The sequence below is a fragment of the Numenius arquata genome, chromosome 17, assembly GCF_964106895.1.
Source record: "Numenius arquata chromosome 17, bNumArq3.hap1.1, whole genome shotgun sequence".
NCBI classification, from domain to species: Eukaryota; Metazoa; Chordata; class Aves; order Charadriiformes; family Scolopacidae; genus Numenius; species Numenius arquata.
The window spans coordinates 11,350,617-11,372,762 of NC_133592.1; the positions used below are offsets into that span (position 1 = coordinate 11,350,617).

The 22,146-nt window shown below is 46.2% G+C and overlaps 1 protein-coding gene across 1 annotated transcript; it reads right to left on the reverse strand.

The window, feature by feature from the left end:
* Window positions 1–848: 848 nt before the first annotated feature.
* CFAP52 (cilia and flagella associated protein 52) lies at window positions 849–21,617 on the reverse strand. Its single transcript, XM_074160368.1, has 14 exons — window positions 21,557–21,617; window positions 19,968–20,167; window positions 19,099–19,235; window positions 18,005–18,133; window positions 16,840–16,939; window positions 16,273–16,389; window positions 9,454–9,554; window positions 8,411–8,581; window positions 6,473–6,621; window positions 5,690–5,835; window positions 3,252–3,403; window positions 2,528–2,630; window positions 2,252–2,363; window positions 849–1,024 (listed from the first exon to the last, which is right to left on the reverse strand). Exons 1-14 carry the CDS (start codon window positions 21,615–21,617, stop codon window positions 849–851), a joined length of 1,854 nt encoding a protein of 617 aa, XP_074016469.1.
* Window positions 21,618–22,146: the final 529 nt, after the last annotated feature.

Genomic DNA, 22,146 nt, shown 5'->3' on the forward strand with positions numbered 1-22,146 from the left:
ACTCACATCACTTCACAGCCCAGCTGCCTGCACTGATCTTTAAACAAACAGCATCTTGAGAGCTGTTGGTTTTAATAGCAGAAATGATACCGGGTCCTCATTCTCAGAGAAAATCTATATTTCATGCAAATTTGGAGCCTGTTTGAAAAATCAGGCCAAGGAGCAGGAATCTGAGTGTGTCTGGCTGGAAAGAGCCAGGCATTTTTAGAAATGACTGCACTCTCACTCTTGAAAACCAGGCCCCTGCAGAGAGTTTTAAATTGGACACCGCAAACGAAGAAGCCCCAACGTCCTTGTATTCCTTTGAGAACAGCGATTTAAAAGCTTCACTCAAAAGAGCCTCCCAGTTAAACGCCCGAGTTGGAGCTGAGGGCTTTTTCCTTAATCAGGACCAGACAAATGGAAATGAACACAGAAGACTGAATTTACACAACAAGTTATTCATTAAAGGAAGGGACAGAAAGGGGTAGGGAAGAGAGAGCCCACGTGAAAGCAAGAGAGAGCCCACAAATGAGCAGACACACAAGCAAGACTCAGCGAGGTGACTGCCAGGGAAGGTGGCAGCAACAACACGCAAGTGTTATAACAACAGCCAAGATGATTTGCAGAAGTGACGAATCCTTTCACACCAATCTAAAAGGAACAGAAAACGTTTATCCCCCCCCCTGAAAAAAATCAGTCCTATTTATTCACTGCTAGAAAGGATATCTAAAGGGTCTGGTAAATGCATACCAGAGAGAATAAAAATAGTATCTCCTCTAATAGTACAAATGCTTTAAAACAAGGTGAGTGGGAAGAGAAAAGGATCGTGGGGACAGCCAAGGAAGCAGCAGCTCCTGTGCCGGCTCTTAGTGCAATTCCGGGTATTTCCAGAGCAGGATGGCACCGTCTGCACTCACACTCACGATGTATTTCTTCTCGGGGCAGATCTTGAGACGGGTGATGTTGCCACTGTGGCCCACTCCAACGTGAGTCACCGCGCCCTCGTTGTAGTCCCACAGCTTCACCAGATGGTCATCACCACCTGCAGTGGGAAGAACAAACGATTACACAGAGTTCTGCTGCTTTGTGTTCCCAGATCACGGGCAGGGGAATACTCAGGCATTCATTTGATTTAGGATGAGTGGGATACGTTGTCTCGGGCACTATGGCAAAAATGACTTCTTTGCAACTAAGTAGAGAGTGAGTGTCCAGCAGAGTGCTCAGGACCTGCACCAGCAGATCACCGTGTGCTCTGGCCAGTAGAAGTTACCTAGGGCCTTCAAAAGGCTCTTAACCAACGTGCATTTAACCGGTTAATCTAAAAGAACTGGTGCCGGCATCAAACCTGTGGGTTGTAACTGTAGTTGTTATACATGATACAACGCCTCGTCTCTGTGAGCACTGGACTCCCAGAAGAGATGTCACCGTGGTGGGGAACATGTGAGCCCAAGGCTGGATGGAGCCTGGAGTCATTCCCAGATGCAAACCGACAGAGACTGCCAGGATTCTGTAGTACGGTACCAGAACACATCCTTCCAGTGCACGGCGAGCACCACTGAGCTCCACGAGCAGCACGGCAAGGTGAAACTCTGCATTCCTCCCTTGAAGACATCTGAACCTCGTCCTCACCTCTACATTACACTTTGCAAGACTGAACCATAGTATCTGAACTGAACATGGCGTGTCCTCTGCTGTGAGGACAGGCTGAGAGAGTTGGGGGGGTTCAGCCTGGAGAAGAGAAGGCTCCGGAGAGACCTTAGAGCCCCTTCCAGTCCCTGAAGGGGCTCCAGGAAAGCTGGGGAGGGACTCTGGATCAGGGAGGGGAGTGACGGGATGAGGGGGAACAGTTTTAAACTGAAAGAGGGGAGACTGAGATGAGATCTCAGGAAGAAATTCTTTGCTGTGAGGGTGGTGAGACCCTGGCCCAGGTTGCCCAGAGAAGCTGTGGCTGCCCCATCCCTGGAGGGATTCAAGGCCAGGTTGGATGGGGCTTGGAGCAACCTGGTCTGGTGGGAGGTGTCCCTGCCCAGGGCAGGGGGTGGGACTGGATGGGCTTTAATGTCCCTTCCAACTCTAACCATTCTATGATTCTGTGATCTTCCAAGACTAAACCACAGCCTTTTTCTAAGTATTCATTCAGTGATTCATTTTATTTTCCCCTTTAGCTGACCCCCTCCTTTGTCCTATTTTTTTTTCTTTCTTGGTTCATCACCTTCCTTTTCCTGCTCTTAATACAACCTCCTCTTTCTAGTTCCATCCACTCACTCACCTGTGACAAAGTGCTCCCCATCCGATGTGATGTCCATCCCGTTGATGGTACCAGACACAGACCCTTCCACTTCTCGGATGGGAGAGCCATCAAACACCTCCCAGTAGGCAACCTGGAGAGCGGAGCAGAGGGGAGAGCTCAGCTGTGCACAAACAGCACTCAGATTCTGCCCTCTAACACCAACCTCTGTGGAGGCACCGGAGTTTCATCACGTAACAAGCCCCACATGTTGTGTTTTGGAATTACAGCAAACGGAATTCCTGCAGTTTTGCTCACCTTTCTGTCTGTTCCAGCAGTGATTATCTGGTACACTTCGGGGTGGTAACACACACATTTGAACAACGTGTTGGCGAGAAACATTTGCTTTCTTACAAAACGCCTGCAAAACACCCCCAAAACAGGATAGGGTCAAAAAATGAACTTTGACTGCCTGAACTATCCCTGCCTGTGCTGTACATCAGATCTCTCTACTTGGATATTTTCAGGTATTGGTCTGAGCTCAGGGTTTCACAAAGCCTGTTGGGGACATCACCTCTGTTCCCCATCACAGCTGCCTCGGAAGACTTTTGATCTGTGTCATAACGAAATGCAAATTTTTAATCCAGATGCTTTCTAGGTGCTATTCGCTATGCAAACATTTCCTTGTCCTTACCCCAAAGTGGAGAGCCTGCAGATCTGCAATAGCTCGACACGAGTCATACAGTGCTGGAAAAAGGAGCCAGTTGAACACTTAGGAAATCACCTGCTCTATCCCTTTGGCCAAGCAGGATCCAACACAAGAGAACAACCTGAGACAAATGCTTGTTGAAACCTTTCTGAAAAGTTTCCAGCATTGGAGGTTCTACATTCCCTTACTTGATTGTTCTTTCTAGTAATTTTCATTTCCCAATGCTCTTTTTCCCCTCCTCCTCGCTATGTAGTGTCCCAAATAGGGCACAGTGACCCAACAGAGACATTCCTCGCCCTTTAAGTGCCTTGCAATACTTATCTGTCCCCTTACACAATATCCCAGACGATGCACGTTCTGTCAAGGCTGGTTGTGACACACTCTTGGTCATTCTTCTTAATCTTGATGCAGGACACAGCACACACGTGCTCCTTCAGAACTTCCATCAGTTTCTGAGTCCTCTCACCAATCTCCCAGATCCTCACCTGAAAATCAGCAACAAACATCTGCTCTTGCACCACCCGGTGCGGACCCAGCTCAGGAGGATGCCTAGGGCTCTCCCGAGCTCTTCTTTTTTTGGATAACACAGACAGGAACTGAATCTCAACAGACTCGTCTCTATTTTCCTGTGGCTTATTCCTGCAGCTGACTCATGAAACTGAGCTAAATTCCTGAGAGTGTAATCCCTTTGGTTCAGGAACTCCTGCCCATTAACCCAGACCTTGTTTTTGCCAAGTCTCCGCTCTCCCATGCTTCAGTTTACTCATCTCTCAATCAGCAAAAAGCATCTAGTCCATGATATATTTCCAGCGGTGCTTTAAAGATCAAAGAGCACGGCTTCTGCTGCGGAATAGAAAAAAGGTACCTGCTATTTGTGCTACACACAACACCAGTAAGTAAATACAAACCAGCTCTTTAACTCTTTGATGTGAAATATGTGCCTGAAAGCACCTCTTTTCCCAGCGGAGGCAACAGCAAAAATCTTTCTGCTTTGAGGGCTCGATCCTTGACACCTTACATTTACCGTCCCGCTAGTGCCAAACTTCATGGTATCTTTTTGCTTTTACATTCCACTAAGGTCAAATCCTAGTGAAACTTAGAAATTTAGACACTGAGCTGACCACCTTCCTCGTTTCCAATCCTGGTGCTGAGTTACCTGTGGGATCTGGATGCCCAATTCCCGCTTGCTAAACGATCAGAGCATCCAGATCCCTGAAGCACCCCTGAAAGTCACAGCTTCCAGGTGACCGACTTTGACAGAACTATTAGCATTTCAGAAGAGCTTTTTTTGTGTTCCGAATGAATACTGCAAGTGCTCCCCTGCAGTTCTCATTTCTACTTAACCAACCTTTAGCTTTAGTTCTTCTCTCAGCCGGGCTCTTTTCAATTCAGAGATCAACTAACCAGAGCCGGTGCTGGTCTGTGTGTGCCGACACAGAATCTAGGTCCTCCCTCTTCCGCATCCTCTAGCACTAATCATCCAAAAACTGATCTTTTATTAGCGAAGGGCTGAAGTGGCTCATTGTCTCTAATGTCTCTGTGCCGGGAGACGAGGTGGCGCTGCCGTCACTGAAGTGTGGGATGATGCAGGAAGATGGGTCACCGATTAGGACATTACCCTGAGATTTGGGAGACCCCAAGTTTAATTCCTCACTCGTCAAGGCTTCCCGTGCCATCTCCCGCGCGGCACACTGAGCGCTTCACGTCAGGGTACACAAACAAAGCACAGAGCCATTAACTCACAGCCAGGAATCCATGCACAATTAAATGTCTGGTTCTGAGCGCTCGCCAGACTGCAGAGAGGAAGCCCAAAACAAGGCAAGAAGCTGAACATGAGCCTCCCAAGTCTCATTATTTATTTTTAATATAAATAAGGCCCCCATGTTTAAGTTATTTAAACATTAGGAAAGAAGTGTCACTTTTACAGACTGAAAAGGGCCACAACCATATGAAGTGGACGGAGTAGCCAAAGCACACACTGTTTGTTTTATACTGCCTGAAAAAAACCGGCATGACCAATCTGGCCAAAACCACGACAGAACTGCACAGGTATGATGCCTACAGCATACTTCTTGATTTATCACAGAATCTTCACGGTTGGAAAAGACCTCTGAGATCACCCAGTCCAACCATACACACACAAAAGACCCCCGCAATCTCAGCCACTAGAGCAACTTGTTATTTGGGATATTACTTCCAAGTAAATTATTATCATATTGGAATATTACCATAACTGTATTAGAAACTGAGTGATTATTTGCCTTTTATTGACACCATCACCTAAATCAGGCAGTACCATCCCAGGAAATTAGGAAGTTACCCCACAGACACTACAGCAACATCAAGTGAACTTTGTGGTATTAAATGAGTTCATACAGGTCAGTTTGGACAGGACTAAGACTTCCAAAGCAATGACAGACAGAAAATCTGTGCTAGAGCACAGTTAGACGGAGGCCTACAAACAATGACTAGTGCAGATCAGCCAAACATAGGGGAGAGACAAATGAACACAAAGGATTAAGAGCATATTCTGCATTTAAAGGATTTCCAAGACTGCCACGCCAGAAGAAACCGGGGCATTGTTTTATTTTATGCCCCCTGAGAGCAAGAGATCTGCATCTATCAAAAGCTAATATTTTCGAACTCCGTGCTTTGCTCAAGCGAGAGCTAAGAATAGCTCCCGTTCTGACTAAGCAGTTGCAGACAATCCACAGGCCCCGCGACAGGACCACGGAGCTGCTCTTTTTGCTGGGGTTTTAAGCATAAATTACCTGCCCTTCACCTCCTCCGCTAACGATGCGTTTAGAGTCACTTGTAGCAGCGATTGCCGTCACTCCCAAGCTATGGGCATGGTTAATCATATACATTAGCCGGCCCGTCTCTGGTGTGAAGGCACGGATTTTACCGTCATTCCAAGCTGATGAATAAAAAGTAACAGATTACCCAGACGCACAGATTTTCCTCATATTCTTGTGTCTCTCTCCTTTCCAAACGAACTTGGTTTTTTATTAAGTTCCTTTATAAGGCCCATCCTGTTAGATCACCAGTACACACGTGAAAACTGCTGTACTGTAGATGAGGCCACAAAGCTACAGCCCCAAATAAACTATTGAAATTTACTTCCTTCTTTTTTGGTTCTACTATGGGCAGATTGGTTTGGTACTGGGGGGGCTGCATTGCTGCTCTAGGACTGCAGTAACTCCTCTGTAAGCAATTTGCACATGGCGATGGGCGGCAGGGTTTATGCAAAAGGTGGTCTAAACACATCACATGTTAATCTGTTACATACAACAAGGTTAATATTTTAGAATTAGGTCTTTGGGGTATGACTGAACCGAGTTCTGAATTGCTGGAACTCACATCCCAAGTGAGGTCTCAAAACCTTACTTTCCCCAGGCACCGTCACTGCAAGCGAAGAGACCTTTGGGTCAAGCAATGAACTGAACTTAAGCCCATTCCCAATTTAAACCTCTCTTCACTCCAACATACTGATCTTTATGAAATTTGGTGACACTTAAAGCCTGGACTCAATGGTGGGTCTGACTGATCCTTACCTGAAATGATGCTCCTGCCATCCCTCATAATCTCTATGGCATGGCAGGTCAAGTTGGGGACGATGATGCGCAGGAGCTCCTTGTTTTCCGGGGTGTGCCACACTCGAATGTCATTTTTGGAGCAGGTAGCGAACACTTTGGAAGATCCACTGGAGAATTCAGAGAGGAGGGATCATGAGGAGGGATGTACAGAAACCGCTTCTGATTTCCTTGTCAGACCGTAAATAGTCCTTCGAAGCTCGGCTGTTCCTAACCTGCAACCATCATCTGCCCAGGAGGGACCACCACAGTTAAGACAAAGGCCTTTTTCACAGGATCACCTTGTTGACGTAAAATTCCCCTGGTTTGCTTTCTATTCAGAGATTCATTTTAAGAAACAGTTACATGACAGCGAAATGAAAAGAATTCTTTCTACTTCAGGTGAAGTTGTGCCATTTATTTCCCACATTCAATCTCTAAACAACTTCACGTGTTGTATATAATAAACACAAAAGTGGGTGTAGAGGTGCTGACTGCCCAGATTTAACATGGGGGACTAACAGCAGCCTCATATTGTAAAGATGTCATCTTTTATCTTGCTTACTGGATGATTCCTATTCAACATCGCTGAAGGCAATAGAAACGATGTCAAAAGCCTCTTCGTAATATACTTGTTATACGTTTGAATAAAAAAAGACCCGCAGCATTTCTAAAGCTCTGGGACTGAATGCTTTGAAAATGAGCTCTAAACCATACATCCCAGGGACACGACAGGGACTGAAGTCTAGAAAGGTACCACAAGCTTTTGTTCAACGTCACCATCAACGCCCGGGAAGATGAACCAGGACAGAGAAAAGTGGCGCAACAAAAGCATGGCCCCTTTCAAGCCCAGCTTGTGCTGGTGCTTTATAAAGCAGGGTAACATCAGCAACTGAAGTATTGAAATAAGGCAGAACACCTAAATTACATCTGTATTTCCCAATCAGTGATAGGCTCCGTTCAAAAGCAGTTAACAGATAAAAAGTTTAAACATATATATGCAAGGATGTAGTCCTATAGTCCTTACAATCATCCCTAAATCCAGCTCACCCAAATACCTCTGTGACGCAGATGTGTCACTCGGGTATATTAGCAGCAGATTACCCTAAAGCTCCAAATGATTTTTGCCTGAAATTAGAAGGAGGTGGATTTTTCAGGCTGGTGACAAGCAGAGAGGAGCTTCTTGGTAAGTTCTGACACTTTGTGCTGCGGCAAGAAGCGATGCAGTAACAACATGCTAAAAATAAAACCTCTCATTGGGATCAAACTCCCGTTCTCTATGTGGAAACAACTGATCCATTGTGGGTTTTTTATTAAATAAAGCGTACAATCCTACTATACAGGAAGAGGGAACATTTGCTGTGTGTACCCAGCATCTCTCGTCACAAGCCTAGAATTTAATATAACATGCCATATTGTCAAACATGAAATCCTCAGTGAGGCTGAGAGACCCAAAAAGCCCCTTTGAACAGCTCCGTTAGTCAGATCCCAGTGGCTGTTCCAGGCAGGCAGAAAAGCAGAAGCCTCTACAAGCTCTGGCTGCAAGAGGGTACCCAAAACCAGCCTTTCGGGACTCACACCGCTGGCAGGCGAAGAGGCCCCAGTCTCACAGGAGAAAAGGGGGCTGTTTCTAGCGCTGCCATTACCCAAACATAAATAATTCTAGTCTTTATATTCAGAATTCTTTCTGTTGAGCAATGATTTTTCCAATTCTCAAACTGAACTGCTTGCTTTTTGCTCTCAAGCAGCTGCTCACCATCACCTTTGCCTTTCACTGGTAGGTGAAATCACCCCATAAAGATGTTAATAGGCTTCGGGTTCCTGTTGGTTAAAAGGTATTTCCACAGGTATCCTGACCTTACCTGCAGCTTCCTCACTCTTCTTTGCCATACCAAAAGCATCCCGACCAGATATACTCACAAAGGGAAAACGACGTCGTGGACGGCTTCGTTGTGACAGGCAGCAATCAGCTCCTCTTTAAACTCTGTGTAGTTGACTCGATAAATCTGGCACTCACTTGTCCCTACGAAGAACTGGTGACCCTGACCTCTGCGGGTCAGGGAAGTGACAGCACCATGAACTTGAATTTGCCTGTTAAGAGAAAGCAGATGTTTGGCCTGACGTTGACCTTGAGGTACTTATTTTCCAGCTTCCCTTTTCCCCCGACTTTATGGAGTCTTGACTTTCCCCGTTTCCCCAGAAAGCTCCATACTGAGCTGTGATATCGATCTGCAGGAACGTGGTCAGGACTAGCATTTCATTCCCAGTCACATGTTAATAATTCATACGATCCTGCCTATTCCACCTGTTTCCAGCTTTGTTTTCTGGAGCAGGGCCCAAGGTAACAGCATCTTTCTGGATATTCTTGCTCAAGTGCATTTAAATCTCTCACACTCAAGAATATTTCCCCACAGTTTAGATCTTCTGGGAATAGTTTCAATTGGACAAAGCTAAGCTTGCAGAATTGTACGCTTAAGCTGGCTACTCAAACAAGGCAAAAATGAATAGCTGTGAGCCCAATTTTCAAATTGCATATGGGGAAATGATGCCTGCAGCTTTCTGGCTTGTATGCAGAACAAAGCACTTCCAGACACGCGCGTATAAAATTAGCAGCACCCTCCTTTAAAATCCCATGTCCTCCAACAAACCCCTTTTTCAGATGGCCAGTACCTTCTTTCTCTGCTGGCATAAATAAGCATAATTTTACTGACTTCAACAGACCCGTCTCACTTTGCATCAATTTAGGACCTGACTCCTAATGCCTAAAAGGGAACAATGGCCATTTAGAATGAACGATGTGTAGGGCAAGTCACTTCTGTGGAAATACATGCAGTAATTTTCAGTCTGCTTCAACTTCATTACGCCGGAATCACACTGTCTATTTTGTCAGCGGGACTGAAAAACTGAGATTTATTTGGATTAGGCCTTTAGGTAAAAATGACTCGTCCCATCTATAAACTCACTTCATTATTTTGTAGTTGGAGCCTTTACAGAGAGCTACAACCCCTCCTCCGGTGCCGACTATTACATCTCCTGTCTTCAGCAGAAGCAAAGCTGTGACTCCCTAGGAGAAAAAAGGGTTAAAATACAATTGGATGGGAGCAGGGTTTCTCTGTTGCTGCAGCCATGGTGAATCGCACCATGGAGACTCTCCCGACGGCGGTGCTTATGTCACTCAAATATGGCTTTATCAGCATTCTTTGACTGACCTGGGCCAAAGAGTGTCGCTCTAGAGGAAGAAGGGAGAAAAGACTTATTAATCACAGGTGTATATGAACTACTGCAGTAGGAGTCTTTAAGGAGCAAGCAAACAGCATCATCGTGGATCCTTCAGAGCAGTTGGGATCACGTATGAGCCTCCACGGCCTTACCTCCTTCCAGCAAGGAACACACACATTCTGCATTCCTGCCTCCACTTTTCCTTCCACCGGTTCTTCATCTATCAGACATGAAAACAACGGCGGAGAACACTCAGCCTAAGCGTCCTTTCCTACAGCTCCTTCCCTGACAGGGTCCTCTGCATCCCAGACCTCTCTCCCTGCCTGGAAGATGCAATCCCGTCTCCCACCTATTAGTAATAAAAGACATTTGTCACAGAAAAGCTGTGGAAACCAGTCAGCGCATCATCAGTATGGGTTTCTACTATTTGCTAAGAGGAGTAGAGCAACAGGAGCTGAGCCATTAAAAAAAGGAGAAATGTTTTTTGCTGGATAGGTATCAGACTACAGTAAAAAAGACCAAACAAAACCAGCAAACAAACAAAACCAGTCCCTCGGCTTAGGATTACAAAGTCTGTAATTCAGTCCTTAGCCTGAAATACAAAATTTCAAGTATAAGAAAAGTCAGCCTCTGCTTCAGTTCTGCTACCTGTGAAGTAATGGTACTCTCCTGTATGAGAAAAAACAGATTAATTCTTGAGAAATCTGAGACACCCCAAAATAGGCTGCAAGAGGAGTGAAACTACTGCTGTAGGGTTAAATCTTCGCATTTTTACTCAGAAAAATGTCCCTACAAGCCTGGGGGAAGGTACGCATGAGTGAAATGGAAAGAAAAGAAAAAAAAAAAAAGGAAATAAAGGAGCTTTATGCCATCAGACCTTGAACTGAAAGCTGAGCTCTGCCACGAAGGGAGCGTGTAGGAGAGGCACTTCCACTCCCACCAAGAGGCAGAGACTCCTCACATCTCCTGTTCCAAACCAGATGGGAAACTGGGAGCAGCTCCGGGCTCCCCAGGACTCGTAAGAAGTCTGCTGAGCTTGAGAGTTCCAGCAACATTTGCCACTACTGAGGTGTATAAGCAGGATTGCCAACCGTTGGGATAATACCAGCAGTTTCACAACATTAAGATTTTTTTTTTCCTTTAAGCCCGAGCTCAGAGAGCCGTTATGCGAAAACAACAATTTCTGCTTGGTGGAGTTCTTTCTGGAATTAAAAAAAACCCTCACATCTAGCACTTAGTGCTGTGAAAGCACCAAGTGAATTCTCCAAGAATAACCAAGAGGCAAATCAGAATAATTCTGCATTTATTCTTGAGGAAGAAATCACTGTCATGTGCTTGCCCCGTGATTTTTGCACAAATACAGGTGTCAGCACTTTGTGGTCCAGTTTGACATCTAAGCAGCACCACCCAGCATTCCTCTTCTTTTCAAGCATTAATCTGGCCTAGCCCCAGTAAATTTTCAGGATTAAACACTTTGAGAGTGTTTAAAAGAACGAAAGCAAGAAAATGTTGACTTTCTGTGTGGAAAGGACTGAAGGTCTAAGGAAGGAGAGAGAGGAAGTGAAGAAAGAAGAGAAAAGAAAATGACATTTGAGCTATTTGGGCCCAGAAAGGACATTGCAAAAGCCATAGATAAGATCTGATGAATTTGGAAAAATTACTTTGGTTCAATTATCCAACCACATAGAAGCAATTGGTTGTTTTTAAAGTCTTGCTTATACTTTCTGAAGGAAAAAAACCAATAATCACCGTATACTAAACCACACATTCCAGTGCTGGCATCCCAGACAGCCTTGCACCTACCTACGCATCAGCTTAAGGAAGATTTAACTTCAGGAGCAAATAAATACCGATTGCAGAAAAAGAAATGGAGAAAAAAATCCCGATTTGTAATTTATTCTCACTGGATTTCTTCATTAGTCTGTCTCCACCAGGAGCATATCCACTGCCTCCTGTAATATCAGGACTGATCACTGTGAAAAACACAACCTCCAGAGAGGGTTTTACGCCACGCTATCACAACACTGCCAGGCAGGAGGCCAGGGTTCATGCAAATACTCTTAGCAAAAGCAGGAGAACAAAGGCATTCTTTCTAATTAGAAATACGATCCACAAGCACAACTGCTCCTGAACAATGTTTTTAAAAATTTCCTATGAGGTGCTGGCAGCATTTTGCGAGTCCCCTGTTATCACAGGCCCATCAACTGTCTTTTGATCTGCTCTTTTGCAGTTTTTCCTGTAAAAGGCTTCCACCTCAAATGCTCTTTGGGGTTAGTGTTATGGCAGGTGGCGGCATTAGAAATCAAACCCATGACTATGTAGTTTATCTGATTACAGCTCCCTGCTACTTGCTAATAAATTAAAGTTTTTGCAGCACTGCCAAGACTGCTTTGATTTTTCCGAGGTATTCTCTTTGGTTCTTCAGTTTGAGAGGGAAGTGGGTATGATTAAGACAGAAAAAAAAAACAACCTTAAAATGGCCAGGATTCATTGCCAGGCCCTCAAAATCAACAGTTTGATTGCAACCTCTACCTGACAATTGTGCTTCTTCTCATCCAATCTGTTCTTTAAATGACCAGGAGTAAACCGAGAGCTTTATAAGTTGCAGTTATTATTCAAGGAGTCAAGCAGTTCACGTTAACGACGCGATGAATACTCTGTTTTATATACTGCCAGGCCTCTGGTAGATGAAATGTAGGAGGTTAAAAATAGCACCATTCATTATTTACTTCTTACAAAAAGAAACCACTGCTTTCAAGTATGATTATAAATAAAAATACCAGCAAAACCCCAGCCTGCCCATTCCCTCCCCTGCAGGGATACTTGCTCTTTGTCCCATTCTGATCTCTCGCAAAGCTCTTGAGCGCTCTGTGAACTCTTCCAGTGCACTTCCTTTAAATATTTATTTTCTTTTTACAATGCAAATCACTCCAACTATTTCTGAAAATGCATTTGCAATCGTGCATCCTACTTCACATCTGAACGGGTGCCTTACAGCTCCTCAAGTCTGCGATGGGGATAAAAATTAATTTTGCTCTTTATTCCAGTGTTTATAGACGTTACAGAAATGCACTTAAACTTAATTCCACATAGATGGAAAACAAGTTGCTTCATCACACCAGCAAGCTATTTGCCACTCCTCTTCAAAACAGAAACAAAGAAATCTTCAGATCATGTCTATATAATAAACACATTCTTATATATCTAAAGGCAAAGTTCGTTTAAGGTTGACCGAACTTATTTTCAATAAACATCGTCTCCTCACCCAAGCAATACCTAAACCCTTTCTTTAAAGATACGCTCGTCGTGGGGTGGCTGTGGATTCCAGGTTCAGTTTCGCAGTATGGCACTGGCTCACAATTCCCAGTGTGACTGGTGAACGAGGGTTTCAGAGACACAGGATAACCCTCCGTTCATGAATACGCATCTTTTCAGAGAGAATTGCAACGAAGTGATGAAAACGGTTCCACGGGGAGGGAAGCCGGGACAGTTGCACCCCTGAGGGGGTGTAGGGCCACCTCCCTGCCTGGGAGGCCCAAAAGCCAGGCTTTGGAGCAGTCGTGCCTACCTTCAATCAGCGCGGCTCACTGCTGAAACGAGCCACACGCGGCTGGAGAGGGGAGAGGCTGTGGTACAAGCACTAATGCATGGTACATTTTCAAGAAAGAGATAAAAGATGTCTCATGAAATACACAGAGCTCTGCAGGGGGGAAAAGAAAATAAATCAATGCTTCTCCTGGGGTTAGCAATATGATGTACTAAATCGTGTAGAAACAAGGATGCAAATACTTCTGTTTTGATAAATGCCATGGTTTTGACTTGAAAAAACATCTGCAAAATACCTCTTTTGGCATTGAAGCCTATGCTACAACTGGAAATTTCTGCCATAAAACATTAGATCCTACGTGTGCTCAGCGAGGACTTGTCGACAGTCTAGTGACAAGGTATTATTTGTATGCAGAGATGTGCAGCGGGTGGGTGGAAAGGGAATCGCAGCACGGAGCTAGGAAGGGAGAACTGGGAAGTATGAAAATGGATCTGAGAGTAGCTGGAGACAAAAACATAGCGGCACCTTCTCAGGGACTGCCACAATAGAGGTTTGCCCTGATGCATTTCCCATTTGGGGTATAAGGAAACTGCATTGGTGAGAGTGAGAGAAGGGAGCAGAGAGGAAGAAGCAAGAGGATAAGGGTGATGGGGTTGAGCACGCAATGGACTGAAAAGCCTGTCTTTGAAAAACAGAAATGTCTGGTTTAAACAACAGGGTAAGGAGGAGATTGGAAGGACTAGTGATTTCCTTCTCCTCAGATGACCAGTAGCATATCTTAAGTAGCTGCCAGTACATAACACTAATAAAAGAAAGTTTAAGTCAGATTAATGCCCACCAGCTCAGGTCTCATCCACAGGGCTGGCAAGCAGCTGAGATGAGATTGACTTCTGGATCTTCTCTTCTCCCCCGCATCTGGTCACTCTCTTGCATAGTCAAAGGTTCTGTTTCTCTTCAGCTTTTCGCCGTCAGAAGCAAAGTCAGCTGAAGTTCACGATCCTCCAAAGGTCTCTGCCAAAAGCTCTGGCTCCTACGGATGTGCCTTATGCCAAAACCCCTCACAGTACGGACTAGATTGTGGTCTGGCTTTGAGTCACTGCTTTTCTCTAAGAGGCCCTAGGACCTCTTTCAATGCCCAAATCGCACAGCATCCTGCCAATGACCCTATTTGATCGCTTTGTCTCCTAATGGCTTAGAAGTCTATTTTGTGTGAAGCCTTGTTTCAAATGTGTTTGGCACCTTCCTCTCATCTCTGAAGCTAAGGGAGTTTGGGACCTTGGGTAGCTTCAACCCCTGGTGGCAAGGGACAGCTGCTGCTACACGGAGAGGGACTCAGAGCATGGAAGCATTTAAAAGGGAGGTGACATTCAGTCACAAAGACCTTGGTGTAAGAGACAGCAGAGATCAGCCAGGACGTGGGTCCTGTGAACCCTGCAGGATGACTGCTGGGAGATTAGCTACCAAAACACATACTTTCTTGTCACTTAATACATACACAGAATTAAATTACTTACATTCCTACAACGCAAGTGGGAAAAACAAGTAATAACTTCTCCAACCTTCTGGAATAGATAAACATTGAAATATATTTCAAAGAATTCAGTGGCTCCAGGTTATCCCAGAGACATGGGCCTGCATTTGTCAGGCAAGAACCACTACATTTTGAGTGGGCACGTGTATGGTTTGTATGTACACATGTTGGTACAAGGAAAATTCAGGAGGTTTAGAGAAACAAGCCCAGAGTAGCTTTTTCTTTGGGGTTGAGTGTTGAATTTTTCTTACAGTTGTTGTTAGTCAGGTGTTTGCTCTCAAACAAGATCTGTTTTTCTGCAGGACAGCTTCCCCATGGCATCCCCAACGCTACATTGGGGACCTCCATCTGCATGGCTTCCCCCGCTGCTCACTGATTTTCATGGTTCCCAACAGAATCGCAAAATACATTCAAACTTATGCCGAAAAGTTTTACAGGGAAGTGTTTAAACTCCTTAAGTATCACTCCCTCCACTGGCAATAAACCGAGAAGCCACATGAAGTCTTTTATAGCAACAAATAAAGAGAAATCACGAACAAGAGTACTAGCTGGAGCTGATCGTTTATCATTACAGCTCTCTGCAAGCAGAATTCTCGTACAGTCAAAGGCCAAAAGCTCCTTATTCAGAAGATACTCAACAAGACCCACGAGTCCCAATTACAGTCAAAAAAAAGCGAAGTTAAAAGAGCTTTAAGGTTATGAAGTCAAGCGCTCAGAAGCTGAGAAGCAATAGAATCAAGGTACCCCGTGCAACTTTGTTGTGTCCCAATTGTGCATATGCATTATAATAAACTCTTTAATTATATTATCAAGACTATCTTTTGTCAGTAAGATCGCTGCCTCAGCAGTGGCAGAATCACGATTTCAGAGATAACCTCCTGAAAGGAAGGGGGAGGAATGGTATGGGGAACAAACACAGAAATCTACACAGGTGGGTTTTTAGTAAGAGCAGTTGTAGTTTTTAGTTTTTAGTTTTTCTAAAATCATCTTCCTGTGGCAAAGAGCTGTCTTGGAAAATTTCAGCCCAGCAATTGAACAAATCTGTACAATCTGAACATAAAATCTTACAGCAGTAAGTGTGGGAAAGCCTCTCAAATAAGCACTTCTACCAGTCTGCCCAGTAATGGCCTCTGTCTCACTCCAGCTAGTATCTTCCTAAAAAAAAAAAGAACTCAGGAACTACCCCATTTTTATGATTGTTTTTCACTTTTTATGACTTTTCCCAGATTCATTATAAAAAGAGTTTGTGGGACGATTCATGAGATACAGGTAAAATCCAAATTCTGAGCCAAACGGAACCGAACAAAGCTGGGCTAATGGTCTCAGACTTCGGGATCGAGACCGAGACACAAAGAACTAACAGCACAGAAAAAGGGTTAGTCTGTGAAGGAATTTTGTAACAGTTCTCCTGGAGATTGCCCTACTTTCAGTTACTATCAAAAAGGAGGATAAGGAAAAAATCCAAGTCACAGAGCTGCTACTCACCGAGCTAAACTTCTTCTTCAGGGGCCCGTATTCAGTCATCACCTTGTTGTTTGTATTCACTTGCAGGATATCACCGCTTGATGTGCCAACATAAAAAACACTATCACCATCTGCCATCTAGAGCGAAGCAAAAAAAAAAAAGAGATCACGGTCCAGACAGCGAGACATTTGTCCCAAGCCTAGCACTGGGCAGCATAAATAGCTGTATTTCAGTGTATTGCCAAGATTTTATCTGAGGGGGTTTCAGCCTGTCACACTCGAAGACATTTCAGTGCAACGCAAGACGTTTTCTAACCAAAGCTTGGTAATATTTTGAAGCCAAAGTGGGACCTTCTAGGTGCTAGAGCCCGTGACTAAAATACACGCTGCTGCTCTTCAGGAGCATTCAAAACACTTTCCCAGGATAAAGAAACTGTGGGAGACCATCTGCTAGGAGCCAACACTCAGTAACTTCACTGCCATCATGCAGTTGTAATTGGCATTTCTCGCATTACTACACAAGCTCGGGGGTTTTCTCTAGTCTGTGGAGTTTCCTAGTTTAGCCAAAGCATTTCAGCTTAAACTTACCCTAACGCATATCATGGCTCTTTTCAATTTCCCTATCTGGCATTCAGTCGGTCGGATTTTTTTATTTGCTAGATCCAGTTCCCATACTCGAATGGTTCCACTGTAAGAAAGAAGAGAGTGGGATCGAATCCATATATGCAGAAACATCTAACTACTTTCACTACTAGGTCAATTAAAAAGCCCTTAAAAGGCTACCTTATTCTGAAATTTTAATAAGGGGGAAAAAGAACAATATCAGAGAGGCCAGAAGTAAGTCTCTGTCTTTACTGCTGTCTCTTACAGTAACTTTTTCCAGGTAAATCAAAAATCTTTAAGGTTCAGCAAAAACATATATGAGGATTACAGAGGATCATGTAACAACCTTGACACTTCATTTCCCAAAGATACATGCTCTGGGGAAATCTTACTTCCTAGAATAGGAAACGAACGATACAGGACACTTTCAACTATTTTCTAGCAGAATTTAATTGACAACATAGGAGCCAATACAACATCTTTACACACAGTCGCCCTTACATTTAACAACCTGTTAAAATTGCCAAGATCAGCACTCCCAAGTGCAACTGCAGCCAAGAGCATCCAAAGCCTTCCCTGATTTAAAGGGAGGTGCCGGTCCTCAACACATTTAAACGTCAGGCTCGATATATGGGGGCTGGCTCAAATCCATGCAAAATGTGACTTTTTGTACAAACTTTTGTAACAAGCCAGTGACCAATTGGACGTCACATCTGGTGAGGCCAGGAGATAATCCAACCACCTGCAAGATATCATTGTTTCTACATTAATTAACCATTGTTCAGAGCCCCTCATTGACTGCTTTTCTTGTGTAAACGCTGGCAACTAAATATTTTAAATGCTGCACGGGGAATGCTGAGTACAAAACCCTGCTATCAGGAACAGAAGCGACGCATGTGGGTCCCTGTGTGCTGCTTTGAAAACATATTGTTGTGTGTAGAACAAGCAGAAACGCCTTAAAGGGACAAGCTGATGGGTATTGCTCCATTCACAGCAAAGAGAAAAAATATGAGCCCGCAGCTACTTAAGTTGCCTTGTATTTAAGTTGCCTTGTATATACATAATAAAATGCCTATGTATTTTATTTATGTAAAAGGAAATAGGTCCACAGGTTCTTTCCCTCATTGCTTTCATCTAGATAAAACCTTACCTTCCAGCAGTAACAAACATCTCGTCTCTGCAGGTGGAGCACACCACGACGGTGGCGTTCCCCGCGCTGCGTGGCGAGGCAGGGCTCCCGCAGACACCCTCTCTCTTAGCAATGTCCCACACCACCACGCTGCAGGGGAAGGAGGGGCTTTTCAATAGCTTTGCTTTTTGACATTACTTAAAAGCAAATTACTAAAAAACAAAAGCAAGACAAAAACCTATTTATCTGCAGTCTGTTCCCACCAGGGTACAGAATAAAAGTAACTTTGTAGAGATTTTACCCAAGAAAAACCCTATCACAGACGTGTGGAACTGCAGTTTACATCCCCTGCTCCTGAAGCAAGCGTATGTGTATTTGTCAGACTCCTTCTGGTGAGCACAACTCAAACCATATCTTGGACCACCCGCAGAATCTGACTTAAAATAACCTTTTATTCTACTCTTAGTTGTGTCAAAGCAAGCCCTCAGCGAAATTTATACTTCTTCAGGGCAGGGCATTAAGCCAGGTAACTGTGCAGGTTCCATAAGGCTTCTGGGCAATGACAACGAGCTGCTGCCCTCATCTTCTCTCAGCTGGTCCCCATGCCCTGTGCTCTGCCCACGGCGCCCACCCGGCTGCCCATGGGACAGGGCTGGGTCACTGAAGAGAGACATCAAGAGGGGACAGTCAGAGACTGCCAGGAGAGGGAGGAGCGGATACTCCCTAAGGGCATTCCTCCAGACCCTGCAGCTTGTTGGAAGTACCTAAAGGGGCTCCAGGAAAGCTGGGGAGGGACTCTGGATCAGGGAGGGGAGCCATAGGAGGAGGGGGAAGGGTTTTAAACTGAAAGAGGGGAGATTGAGATGAGATCTCAGGAAGAAATTCTTTGCTGTGAGGGTGGTGAGACCCTGGCCCAGGTTGCCCAGAGAAGCTGTGGCTGCCCCATCCCTGGAGGGGTTCAAGGCCAGGTTGGAGGGGGCTTGGAGCAACCTGGTGTGGTGGGAGGTGTCCCTGCCCAGGGTAGGGGGTGGCACTGGATGATCTTTAATGTCCCTTCCAACCCAAACCATTCTATGATTCTATGAAATCTTGTGCCAAGAAGCAGAAAAGGTTACCTGCCATCGTCCTGCCCTCCCAGCGACATGAGGTAACGATTGTTGGGAGAAAATGCCAGGTCTTTGATATTCCCCTTATGCAGCGAGAATCGAGCGAGTAACTCCTCCTTCTGGAAGTCCCACAGAATGATGTCTGCCTGAGGTGCGAAGCAGAAGGGGTCAAAGCCAGAGCATCAGATAGTCATTTTATCTAACCCTGTGCGTTCCTTCTCTGGCAGGAAGATTGTCAGAAGCAGCCCAGCTTAAGGTGAGCTTCCGTCCAGCCCAGGGCTCTGCTGACATAAGTACGCTTCATATTAGGTGCTGTAAGAAGCATTATTCCAGCCTATTGGTTGAATAGCTGTACTCCATTTCGGAATCAAAATTTACCCTGAGACACTGGGTAAATGAGACTTACATTTTAAAATAGTGAAAACTCTAACACTTGATTCCTTCCAGGCATCTCAGGGTCTTTTCAAATAGGAAAAAATTAAGCAATAAAGAACTTTAGAGGTCTAAAAATGCAGGTAAGTACCTGTCAAGGGCTTCTGAAAGTCCTAAGCGGCTCTGGAACTCAGATCTCACTTTAAATATAACACGATTTTATTAATTAATGTCTAATGAGATTTAGGCTGCCACATGCCCACAACACTTTGGATAAAATGGACCGGAACTAAGAAATCCCTGAATCTAGTTAACTCAGTCCTAGGGAGCCTGCTTAACACTTTACAAAAACATACAACCAGAAATGGACTAGCCCCAACCTCCCATTCTCTGCAATGTCTTCCCACTGTAGGCATTCATTTTCCAACAAAAGAACAAACACAAGGTGCTCCCATCCCTGGCTACCAAACTCCAAATTTCAGTATTAAAATCAGAGTATTATCCACCTTGAAGCCCATGAAAGTGACTTGTCCAGAAGCGACGTACACCCCGTCCTTGGACACAACGATGCAGGAGACGTTATCGGTGTGGCCACGCAAGAAGGTCTGTTTCTTACTGTCCAGCTCTTGAATAACCACGGTACAGCCCAGGGGATAGAGAATGTGCTCCTTATCAGGGTGGCAGATGAGGCCACAGATTATGTGCCCTGCAAGAGAAAGGAGTGAAGGATCTGCTGGCTGTTAATGGCTCTGGGGGCTGCAGGTAAATTCTCTTCCCCCACCCGAAACAGGAGGCTGACCTCTCCCCAACACTTCTGTGCCGCCGGCCTTGCTTATCACGCTCCCGGAGGGGAAATCGCTTGCTCCCCAAGGTTTATCTCAGAAGAAAGGAAAAAACAGGAGCTTTCCAGTTCCTCCCAAAGCCATTCAGCAAAATAACTCCATATAAAACTCAAGGGTCACCTTGCCACGTTCTGGACCGTGCTGTGCTACCGACAGCTACCAGACTGAACTGGTCCTTGGGCACAGAGGGTTCTCCAGGAGCACCCGCTGATTTACGGAGCCACATCCCCAGCCCACGTTGCCACGACCTGTCTCAAAAGAGCTGCAAAGCCACAAATTTCCCGGGAAGGCAGGCAGCTGGAGAAGCCCTGGCACCTCGTCCCCATCCCTGGGTCACAGGAGTGTTTATGACAGTGTTTTGTGCAACCTGAGTTGGTTTTATTTCGAAATGAACCTCTTCTCATTCTAATAAGCTGCGTAATTAGAAAAAAAAAATTAAAATCCTGCAATTCCATCAAACTTTTCATGTTCTAAGCTTCGCATCTGTCTCTTGGGACATTGGGCACGGGGAACATGAGGAGGTGGCAAGGGGGGCAGGAGGGATCCCCTGCACCTCCCCAGCCCACCCCACAGCACCACGGCCCTAGCCGAGACCCACAGCTGCCCCACACTTGCCCCCCCGTACTGTCCTGCCCTCCTCTCAACCTGTTCATTGGCTTCCCCTGCCCCATGGCTGCCCTATACCTCTCCAGCTGCCCTATGGTGCCCCATACCCTTTCAGTTGTGTGTTTGTGTGTGTGTGTCCATCCCTCCCTGCCCGTGGTGTCCCGTAACCCCTCAGCTGCCCCCTATGGTGACCCATACGCCCTCAGCTGCCCCCTATGGTGACCCATACGCCCTCAGCTGCCCTCTATGGTGACCCATACCCCCTCAGCTGCCCTCTATGGTGACCATTATCTTGTCAGTTGGCCCCCCTTGGTGCCCCACACCCTCTCAGTTGCCCCATCTCTGTGCCCCATACCCCCTCAGTTGCCCCCCAGGGTGCCCCACACCCCCTTAGTTGCCCCCTATGGTGCCCCCCAACCCTTCAGTTGCTCCCTATGGCTCCCCACACCCCCTCAGTTGCCCCACAGGGTGCCCCAAACCCCCTAATTGCCCCCTATGGTGCCTCACACCCCCTCAGCTGCCCTCTTTGGTACCCCATACCCCCTTTGTTGCCCCCTATGGTGCCCCACACCACCTCAATTGCCCCTCCCCACGCCGTGCCTCACGATGCTCCCTACCCATGACCGGACCCCCCCGACCCGCACTACCGTTGAAACCGATGGCCGCCCGCAGCTCCAGCTCGCCCACCTCCGTCGCCGTCGCCGCCATCGCCCCCCCTCTCCACACACACCCCTCCCACCCCCCCCAACCCCCGGCGCTGGGCACGCGCCGCGATGGCAACGGCGCCTGCGCACCGGCCACTCCGCGCGCCCCGGCCGCCAGGGGGCGCTGTCGGTGCGGGCGGGGGGGCGGCCTGAGGCGGCCGGGGCGGTGAGGGAGCGGGGGTCGGGCCGGTGGTCGTCATGGCCGGCGCCGAGCTGAACCCCTCTCGTTCCATCGGGATTTAGTCTGTGCGGCCCCGCTGCCGTCGATGGGACACGGCCCTGCCGCGGTTCGGCCCCAGCTGGGGGCAGGCGGCCGCTTGCTCACTGCCCCCCGGCAGGGTGGGAAGAGTCGGAAGAGCGAGAGGGAACTCGTGGGTTGAGGTAAAGACAGTTTAATGGAGTAAAAGCTGTGCACACAAGCAAAGCAAAACAAGGAGTTCATTCCCTGCTTCCCATCGCAGGCGGGTGTTCTCCCATCTCCAGGACAGCAGGGCTCCATCATGCGTGACGGTGGCTTTGGAAGACAAACGCCA

What these genes read in the sequence shown, in the direction of transcription:
- CFAP52 (XM_074160368.1), bottom strand. Translation starts at nt 21,617, where the DNA reads ATGGCGGCGACGGCGACGGAGGTGGGCGAGCTGGAGCTGCGGGCGGCC. An exon ending in GGAGGGCAGGACGATGGCAG is followed by an intron (nt 18,134 to 19,098) that starts GTAACCTTTTCT and finishes CTTCCCCTGCAG; the next exon opens with CGTGGTGGTGTGGGACATTG. An exon ending in TGGGGAGCACTTTGTCACAG is followed by an intron (nt 1,025 to 2,251) that starts GTGAGTGAGTGG and finishes TTCCCACTGCAG; the next exon opens with GTGGTGATGACCATCTGGTG.